General features: G+C 42.6%; 1 protein-coding gene across 2 annotated transcripts in view; it reads left to right on the forward strand.

The window, feature by feature from the left end:
• The window catches only part of adamts10 (ADAM metallopeptidase with thrombospondin type 1 motif, 10), an 83,954-nt gene extending 73,393 nt beyond the window's left edge, over positions 1–10,561 (forward strand). Inside the window, exons 22-26 of one of the 2 annotated variants that reach the window (XM_083767750.1) lie at positions 991–1,120; positions 1,686–1,890; positions 6,037–6,213; positions 6,671–6,836; positions 7,420–10,561. In XM_083767750.1, coding sequence (XP_083623876.1) covers positions 991–1,120; positions 1,686–1,890; positions 6,037–6,213; positions 6,671–6,836; positions 7,420–7,529 — 788 coding nt within the window. In that variant the 3' untranslated portion in view covers positions 7,530–10,561. The remainder of the gene's footprint in view (positions 1–990; positions 1,121–1,685; positions 1,891–6,036; positions 6,214–6,670; positions 6,837–7,419) is intronic. The other variant, XM_083767749.1, reaches the window with a different exon arrangement.
• The last annotated feature ends 325 nt before the right edge of the window (positions 10,562–10,886 follow it).

Consider the following 10,886-nt stretch of genomic DNA (forward strand, 5'->3'; position numbering starts at 1 on the left):
TTTAAATGTATATTCTATTAATATTGTATATTGTATTACAATGATGTTGCTACTGCTTTTATATTAGTTTTGTATCTATCTATCTATCTATCTATCTATCTATCTATCTATCTATCTATCTATCTATCTATCTATCTATCTATCTATCTATCTATCTATCTATCTATCTATCTAATCCTTCCTTCCTTGTGAGGATATTGGGTTTTCACAAACACAATATAGACGCACGCGGCACACACACACGCACACAAACTAACATACACACACACAGTGGCACATGAAAACACACAATCTAAATCCCTGCATGGCTCTGTACTCGTTTGTAGAGTAACATGAACCCAGGGAATAACCACGGGAATGGAATGTTCAATGCTGGAAAACTAGAGTGGTGGTTGAAACCATCAGGCATTTAAGAAGCTCAGAGACCATGAGGCCTTGGTTTGATGACAACGGCCCTCTCTCTACTAGTGTTAATGATCCAAAGCTGCCAATGTCCAATCCAATGACCAATCCAATCCAATGACCAATGTCTACAAAAAACCCTGACTAAAGAGGGGACCTGTTAACATGTGCACAGCAAGTGCAAATTCAAGCCTGATTTATACTTTCTTATATGATGATGAGAGTTGCGAACTGAAAATAGCACGACTCTCCATCCAATCTTTCGTGTCATTTCATATCAAGACTTTGCACGTAAATATTGATACGTGCAATTAGGCACACATAAACATTAATGCGCATGCCATGGTGAAGTCAGCTCAACTCTAATCTAATCTACAAAATAGAGCTAGAGAGTACTGGTTTGACTGCTGCATGCATTGGCAAACGGCACCATAGTGTTGCAAGCTATTTTCTCATCTTGGGGGTTTGCTTTACTGGTACTCATGTAATGCAATGAAAACAGACTTTTAAAATAAATATTTCAATAATTTTATAAATTTCAATGTTCACGTATATTTTTATTGTGTGTTTATGTGGCATATTCCCCAGGTGTGCAGCTGCAGCAGGTGGTTTGTAAGAAGCAGGCAGACCACTCTGTGGTCTTCAACCACTCCTGTGACAAGAAGAACAAACCCAAAGATAAGAAAAGAGCCTGCAACTCTGAGCCATGCTCCCCAACGTGAGTAGATCTCAAACTACAGGTTTTAATTTGTAAACATTTTGACCCAAATGGGTCGACGTTTAATCTCTCAGAGTTAAATTGTAGTAGTCTCTTGTAGAAGTGATTTATTTGATCTGAGCTCACATGATCATCATATGTTTGTATTTATGTTTGCCCACTTGTGTGCGTCTACATGTTTGCACACTATGTGGCTGTCTTTGTGTGTGTTGTGTCAACTTGTGTGTCTTTGTGTGTGCTTAACCCACTGTCCTCTGCAAGTATGTACGCACACACACACACACACACACACACACACACACACACACACACACACACACACACACACACACACACACACACACACACACACACACACACACACACACACACACACACACACACACACACACACACATGTTTTGTCCTTGATGCTTCCTCCCTGCGAATGCCTGTGGGACCAGCGGTCCTAACTTACTACTGGAGTTTCCATCCCACTGTTGGAATCACGCACGTTCCTTAAGTGAAGAATTAAGCTGGAGTAAAAACAAATATCCACCTGGCTTCCCTCTGTGCTTCCCCTCAGTTGGTCGACGGGGGAGTGGTCCGACTGCAGCCGCACCTGCAATGGGGGACTGCAGACACGCAACGTGCTGTGTAAAAGAAAGATCTCCGCCACAGAGGAGAAGGTCCAGGATGACTCGGTGTGCACAGCCCCACGGCCCTCCTTCACTGAGCCCTGCAACAATCACACCTGCCCCCCTGAGTGGCTGGCCCTAGACTGGTCAGAGGTAAGCGACCACTGTACTGTGGTGATTAACCATATGGGCCCTATCATCCCTATTCTGGGGTGAACCTTCAGCCAAAAAGCCAATCTACAAGCTCACACCGTGTCGCAACACAACATACTGTGAGCGTGTAGATCGGCTACTTTTGGCTTTAAAAAAATTGTTATGTTATATTATCATTTTAAACGCTCCGGGCACCTAGGCTACAATATGGCCTAACAGTGCGTTGTGAGGTCGAGTCCCGATCCTGACGGCAAAGTTCACCGTCAACTTACTGTCCTATCAATTAAAGCCATTAAAAGCCCCAAAATAAATCTAAAAAAGTTTGTATTTTGCCACCAGTGGGCCTACAGGCCTACAGGTTGGGAATTGCTGGTCAAAGTGATGAATACAGAAGTCTCTCCCCATGTATGTGTGCTGTGTTTGTTTGATTCCTTCTTAATTCCTGCGCAACCACAGCGTTCTGTTGCTCAAGTTGCTCACCATGCATCTGCTCTGGATCGTTCCTCATTTCCTTTCCTCACATCAGCTTCTTCCTCGTGTTGCTCATCATGCATTTGCCCTGCATTGTTACTCATTTTCACTACAGGGAGGGAATACTACAGGGTGTCGCAATGTTGCAAAGAGAAATCGAGCCGACATCCTAAAGGCCAAGGTTTCGACGTTGGAAAAAAATTACTGGTCTGTCCGAAGTAGTTTGGACAGTCAGTAGATTTTGGGGTGCAGGTGCAAAAAAAGAAGAAAAAACGATCATCAGAAGTTCTGGTTATTGCCACACTTTCACAAATTTGGATATCAGAAGGAGCTTGTATTGCGCTTAACTGGTTAGATGCGAGTCATGGCCAAAGCATTTTCGGGGGTCCCCAGCCAAAAACGTTGAGAACCCCTGACCTAAAGCATCTACCGCCCCCTGGTGTCCAAGGAGTTTAAAACTGGTGCCTGAAAATAAGACGCCCCACTCCTCTCACTTGGCAGTGGCACCATATTCTTCTCATCCATTTGAACATGGATAATACTGACATCTGCTACCTGAAATAAAGTACACCTTATCAATGGAATGCACAGTAGAGCACGAAGCAGACATATACATCATATAGAATGTATCAAGGCCAAGAGATTTTTTTTAATGCTTGGCACTGGGACGCCAGCACATTTTTATAACTCTTGTCACATGGGAACTTCCACCAGAAACACGCCATGCTCTATTTTAATCCTGACCCATAGTTGAAGAGCTCCATGGGAGCTTCAAGGTCATCAGATTATTTTCTCCACATATTTTTGTGGAGTGCAAGTGTAGCTGTGCATTTGTACAGTTTAGTGCATTTTTAAGGATGTCTTGTTCACAGATCTCAGCTCGCCGATGCCTTGTTCCTCTTTAGGAACAGGAAGCTGGCAGGTCTTTATCCTCCACTCCCATGAGTCCCACTCTAAACTTGGGGCTAAACTTTGTTCACTTAATTGAAAGAATGAGGCTGTAATGAATTGCATCTTTGAAAGGGACAGCCCACTTTTCAAATTAAATTCTGCTTACTTGGCAAGAGCAAGATAAGAATCATGTCCAGCTGATTTACTGGAACTAAAGCCGTCTGTCTGCTTTTCACATAAATAAAACTGCTGCCACCTACTGGAAGAATTATGAAGTTGTGCTTGTATCTGCAGTGACCCTGTGCAACCCATCCATTCCTCACCAGTCACCTCACACACCCTCTGTGTCCCCTCCTGCCTTTCGCTTTCTTCGTGTTTTTAACAGTTTATGGAACTAATCGATTTAAAGTAAACGATTATTGTGGGCTCTCTCCAGCGAGCACACACTAGTTCTCTTGGGCACCTAACTACTTCCACATACTTTGTGCTAGAAATCTAGTTCAAACTTCAGCTACATGTTCAGCTTTATGCAGTTATTTATGCTTGTATTTTGTAAAAGTTTTATTTTGTGAAAGTTTTTGCATGAGGAAGGGTTCACACAGAGGTGCTTTGTGGTTGCTATAATATAACACGCATTCAAACCTCTGCCGCTTCCTGGCAGTGAATACGTCACCATTCATCAGCACGCCACCGGCCCATAGGTCCATTTCTGTTGACATTTTTTAAAACTTTTTAAACAGCTTTAATACATTTTCTACTGTACATCATATACATTGGGGGTTTTCAGCGAGCCCACGCAGTTTCTGCAGGAACAGTTTTTCTAGTTTAAAAACAATATTGATAATTTTCTCAATTAATAAAATAACTGTTTTGATTGCAATTTTGGCATAGGCGAAAAGTTTCCAAAAATATCACAATACTGTGACGGCCCCCTGGGCCTTTAGTCTGCTATAGACCTATTCCGTAGCGGGTCTCATGGTCGCAGCCTACGTATTTCCTGTAGGCAGACTTGACGTAGCTGCGGGGTTTAAACCCTCACCAGGCGCACCTCTTCTACTATAGTGAACGGCAGAGTAACTGCCTCAAACGTTACTCTTTTACCTGCTTTTTACTAAACACTAACATTACAAAGATGCCCAGAACATCGGGATGAACCTGTGTAGTTTATGGCTGCTCCAACAGTAGTGGCAACATAAAAATAAAAATAAACGGAATGTCAAAATATCCACCACGGTGGCTGAGACCAGAGCCATATAGTAATGGTTGAGACGAAGCAGTGAAAGGTCCTGAAAGATACATAACGTCAGTCTTACCCAATACCCAATCTTTCTGTTTTATGAACACAATTGCTGCTGTATTTTTATTTTATACCTCATACTAAACATTTAAAGTATGAGGTATAAAGTACAGCAGCCTTGTGTTCATAAAACAGAAAAATTGGGTATTGGGTAAGACTGACGTTATGTATCTTTCAGGACCTTTCACTGCTTCGTCTCAACCATTACTATATGGCTCTGGTCTCAGCCACCGCGGTGGATATTTGAGAAGCCCCTGACTGCAGCTTGCAGATCGGGGAGGAGCTGATGGTGGGCGGAGTTAAACAGTGATTGTGGGTGTAGTTAAACCATCAACCCCTCCCATTCTGGGCAGGGTCGAACCATTTAAAAGTTCCCCCGCGGGCGTCCTACTGTTTCCGGGTACTACTAGCACTGACCCCATGAGTCGAAGCAGCAGTCAAACAACTTCAGCAAACAGCAGTTACTATTCTTACTTACAGTTACTATTCTGTCCCTATCGGCTTCGTAACTCGGACGGCGCTGAGTCGGGTCTGACGGCCTTCGCACCGCTCGGCACGGCGACTCGCTCGGCTAGCGCCTCGCTCGGCGGTGCCTCACGGGGCTCATGGCCGCCAGACACGGCGCGCCTCCGTACTTATGGGAGGGGTTGATGGTTTAACTCCTCCCACCATCAGCTCCGCCCCGATCTGCAAGCTGCAGTCAGGGGTACTAGGGATATTTTGACATTCCATTTTTTTTTTTTTTTATGTTGCCACTACTGTTGGAGCAGCCATAAACTACACAGGTTCATCCCGATGTTCTGGGCATCTTTGTAATGTTAGTGTTTACTGTTTAGTAAAAAGCAGGTAAAAGAGTAACGTTTGGGGCAGACTAACATCAGTTACTCTGCCGTTCACTATAGTAGAAGAGGTGCGCCTGGTGAGGGTTTAAACCCCGCAGCTACGTCGAGTCCACCTACAAGAAATACGTAGGCTGCGACCATGAGACCCGCTACGGAATCGGTCTATATGGGGTTCTGTGTGTGTATGTGTGGCTTTAACAGTTCCATTGCAGTGTTGGAGGGTGGAGCCAGAGATGATGAGTGGAAGGGGAGACACCTGGCCAGTGTCCTCCCCAAACACTATATAAGAGACCTGCTCTCACAGCACTACAGATCTGCATTTCTCCACAGGCTGCAGGGGCGGCCGCGTGAGAGCACCCTTGTTCTTTTGGTTGTTTGTTTTGTTTCAATTATTTAATTACTATTAAGTATAAAATAAAATACTTATTTTTGAATTGTCCCCCGTTGTCGTTTCCCCTTTTCGTTATGGCCCCAGAGCCAGCCATGACACAGTACTTTATCTGAAGTATAAAATAAATGATCAATCAATTCGTTGATTTGTAAAACATTTAAAACAAAGTCCAAAGTGATGGATTGAACAATCGCTGAGAAAATAATGGACAGGTGCAGCAGGCCTAATGTTTTGTCTCTGTTGTGTTTCTCTAGTGCACCCCTAGCTGTGGTCCTGGCTACAGGCACCGTGTGATCCTATGTAAGGGTGGGGACAGTGGGGACACTCTGCCAGAGTTAGAGTGCTCCAAGCAAACCCGCCCTACCAACAGGGTGCGCTGTAACCTACAGCGCTGTCCCCCGCCTCACTGGATAACGGGGCCCTGGGGAGAGGTAAGACTGCACACACAGACTGGCTGAGTAAAGCCTGACTTATGTCAAGTATAAATCCTGTTTATCTCCCTTTAGTGATTATACTAAAATACACCATATGGAATCCTTATCCATGCGTATTGCAGTTAAAGGGGTATTTTTACTTTAAAACCTTGGGGTAATTTTAACGTGTACTCTGGCTTGTGTGTGAACCAGAATGAGGAACGAGTGTTCTGGTGTTTTCTAAAGTTTAATATTATGTTTTGAATGAAATGCAATGGGTTCATATAGGAAGGGGCGTGGCTGATGAAAATTAACATCAAATATCTAAATATTTAACCAAAAGCAACTTAAAAACTGTGTGTGTATGTGTGCGTGCGTGCGTGCGTGCGTGCGTGCGTGTGTGCGTGCGTGTGTGTGTGTGTGTGTGTGTGTGTGTGTGTGTGTGTGTGTGTGTGTGTGTGTGTGTGTGTGTCAGTGTTCTGCGAAGTGCGGTCTGGGCCAGGAAATGCGTTCTGTGCAGTGTCTGACTCACACTGGCCAGCCGTCCAGCGAGTGTATGGAACACCAGCGGCCAGCGGTCATGCAGCAGTGCAAGAGTAAATGTGACCTCAGTCTGCCGGTCAGCACAGACAACCCTGATGGTCAGTGGTCAATCTAATAACCCAGTGGTTCTCAAATATTTTTCCTTTAACAAAAACCCCAATAAAATGTATTTGGTGTCACAGTCAGGAAAAAAAAGAAAGAAAATTACAGTTTTTCAAGATTTCGTGTTTATGAAATACCAGATCTACAAGCTCACAGCATGTCGCGATGGGACACGATGTGAGCTTTGTACATCGGCTATTTTCGAATAGCCTAAGAATAAAGAGTTAAAATGGCCACACCTATTTTTGCAGTGTTGGGTCAGCTACACTTAACTTGCCCAACACTGGTTTTAATTATTCCTTTTAGTTATTTAATTATTTATTTAATGTTTTTTTCCAGTAAGAATTGAGGCTCGAATACTTGCACGTATAGTGGAGTAAGCAATAGGTATATTAAAGTGAATTAATATGCCTATTAGCTATGAGTCATTGTTATCTGCAGTGTTGGGAAAGTTAAGCTAAATGTCTTTGAGAACCACTGATCAATGTCACATGCCAAGAGCGCACTCCCTTCACAAAATGCCAATGAAACAACAAAGGGGATGTATTTGATCTGTTATTGTTCTGTTTGTCTGTGCAGAGTGTAAAGATGTGAACACTGTGGCCTACTGCCCCCTGGTGCTCAGGTTTAAGTTCTGCAGCCGGCCTTACTTCAGACAGATGTGCTGCAAGACCTGCCAGGGACATTGATCTGGTGATCCACAAACTCACAGCCTCCCTCCTCCTCGGGCTCAGTACACAACATAACACACACCTGTCCACAACTCAGTAGCCCATATAGAACGTCTAACAACTGTGTTGTAAGACGGAATTGGGTCACTGTCATCCGGAGAACTCTCATCTGGTCCCATGATTATCCTGATGGGCTTAATCCTGAATCCAGCCCAGAAGTTGGGAGGCTAAACCAGGCCCCAGAACTGAAGTCTACTGGACCCGTCTGAGCTGAGATAGACATTCCACAGGAGAGAAGGCTGCTGCTTGGGAAAGAGGGTGAGAAAGAGACAGAGGAAGGCGAGAGAGAATGAAAGAAAAGAGAGAAATGTGTTTCTATCCTGTTCCTGTACCAGTGATCTGATGTAACTCTCTCCCACTACCAGTGACTCTCTTTGTCTTTGTCTCTCCCTCTCTTGATAGTATACTATCCCTCTAATGAAATATTATGGTGCTACTACATTTTATCATGGCCACAGGACTGGTCACTGTACTCGATCACTAGACTTCCTCTAGTAGTCTCTTTGCTGGTGTGGCCCAAACAGTTATAGTGAATTATCAAACCTGTATATTAGCAGGCATTGTGTCTGTGTATGTATACGACGATCTCCTTCGTAGAAATGTCATTTTCCATATAACTTTGCCTTTGAAAAGGAATACGTTAGTAAAAAATTAAAAGGACTTGTATTTTCTGACAGTTACTTGACCACATTATATTTTAAAGCTATTGCTTCTCATCAGCATATTCAACCATCCTCAGATGTTCAGTCTAAACTAAAGGATGAGCAGTGTGATTTGCACAACGTCCGAGTAGAGGACACCTCTTATATTTGTGCTAACATGTTTTGACTTGAGCTCTGTGTGTGTAAACTATGGCTGTATGTATGTCTGTCTGTCTGTTTCTTTACTGCAGTGAATCTGCCATAGTCTTGCCATTTTGCTGGAAACACTACAACATGGTCACTCATTCATTCACTTAAACCTCATCACCTCTGCATTATAGTACTTACTGCTCCATTAATGCTACATGGGCAAACCAGAGACACCGCCTTGCTTGTTATATGTGCAAACACTCACTTGCTTGGACATTTTCAGATCAGGCTGCCGTCCTTTGCCATGGCCTTCTACTGTGTTTGCCTGCAAGGCGCGTCAACTGGTGCTATCAGAGTCATGGTATGAAAATGCCTCAGCACAGGCCTTGCTGTTCATTTACTGGGACTTATATGCCACATGGTAATACTCACTCATGGTCAGGCACTATAGTGCTAGTAACTTTTACTGCGAGTGGAAACTCACAGCAAGTAGTATTGCACAGTGACTGGCCTCTGACAGGCAGGGAGCAAGTCCACTGAGGAGATATTAAATGACTTCTGGCCCTACTGTATTCAAAAAGCACTTTATAGTAGGAGTGGTAATCTGAAGCTGGATTTACACTGCCGCTAAAGAACATATTTTTTTTTGTGGCACATCTGATCATTTCACAGCTGTATCATCATTAAGAAACCAAATGAAATCTACATTTTGGTAGGCCTACTGGTTATTACTGGTCTGTGCCACGAAGGGTTTAACAGATTTTCCTGTTTCACTTTTTTGTCTTTAAGGACAGCCTTTTAAGCTATATGATTGGTCACTCATATTATGCCCTGACCAGTGACTCGGGATCAGTAATCGGTAATCCTTGTGGGAAAACGTTTTATGAAAGTCCCTGGTTGTATTCCCTCAGGCCCATGTAACCCCTCACAATGAATTGGTGTCGTAGCCCATCTTAAACTGGCTGAGAAGAGCCGTCTTCATATTGGTTTTATTGACAGATTTTGTTACGGCTAAACTATATTTTGCCACATACTGTAGCTGTGTTATATGACAGAAATAACATATTGTCAACTTAAATAGGGGATTATGTATACATGTGCTATAATTCTTATAGTATATAGCCAAAACCTGTTTAAGAGGTCTTTCCATCCTGACAAAAAACCTAGATTTTGTGGAGCCCTCTGCCTGAAGCTCTGATAGAGGTTATCAAATCCAATTGCACCATCAGGTTTTTCACCACTTGAGCCCTAGCAGCATCCCTATTCTGGGGGAAACATTCACTGAAAACAGAATTGTGATGCATTATGGGCTTGTAGATCAGCTATTTTCGGAGAATAGGTTTGATGTAGAGGGAAAAAAGACCAGACCAAGTACAGAGCCAATCAACTAAGTCTAGAGGGTTTATATGTGGTTAATTGTGACCTGACTTCTTCACACTCATCCACTGTTCATAGCGGAAAGCAGCTCTATGTAACACTAGAAAACACATGATTTTAATTGTAAAAAGAGGAAACTATGTCAGCAGCATTGTTATTCATTTTCATTGTGGGGCTTTGGTTCAGAATGGTGCTATTACATTGCTATTTGTTGTCATTTCTGTTCTGTGTTGTCATTGTTCTGTGTTGTCATGTAACATGCAACGATTGGGTATAATAATGGTTACAGTCTTGAATTAGTTAGAAGGGAAGGTGAATTTGAGCCTTTTTAATTAAACATGTAACAATGTTACTTGTTTAATGTAGTACAACTCCACTGAATGCCATTAGAGTATACTGGTAACTTTACCTTGTAGTCTCAAAGCACAGACCTTGAAGTATTTACTATTCAAAATAGACAGAATTTACATTTGTGGGATATGTTGTTTTATTTCCTCAACAGAAGTAATTGGAGGACCAAAAACAGTCAATTCTTCACTATCACTAGCTTACAGTACTTTTTTGTGTGTGTTAATAAGTGATACAGATTACAACTGAATGTAATCTTATATGTGTCTTAATATGTAAGGCAAATGTTTTGTCTCTTGTGAGCTATCTGTATCTACCTGGACCTATACTGTAGTAAAGGTTGACCTTTGAGCCTATTTTGTCTGAGCAAAGAAGAGGGACAGCCTTGTTTGTGGTTTTCGCACGTCTGCTAATTATGACAGACATGTACTGTATGCTGTTGAATACTATAGAAAATAAATAAGTGTCCTCCCATGTACAACTTTTTTAAACAAAAATACTAAAGTAAATAAATATAGTGTATTGTTGATTTAAGAACAATTTAGAATTTTGGGGTCCTTTTCATTGTCCCTTTTACAAATGTGTTGTTGTCATCGATCTGTTGGATACTGTATGTCATTGTCACGATTACCCAGACCATAGCCTTAAAGTTGTGACCTCCAGATGGAAAATGAGATGAATAATTGCTATTTCTGTGTCTGACAGATGTCGTCATGGAAAAGATGAGCAGAATTGGGGATATTCTTTGCCCAAATGAGGTTGTGCATGTCTGTGTGCCCTGTGTTCCACGTGACTGATG

This window comes from Protomyctophum parallelum (genome assembly GCF_964188405.1).
Source record: "Protomyctophum parallelum genome assembly, chromosome: 6".
In the NCBI taxonomy this organism is placed as follows: domain Eukaryota; kingdom Metazoa; phylum Chordata; class Actinopteri; order Myctophiformes; family Myctophidae; genus Protomyctophum; species Protomyctophum parallelum.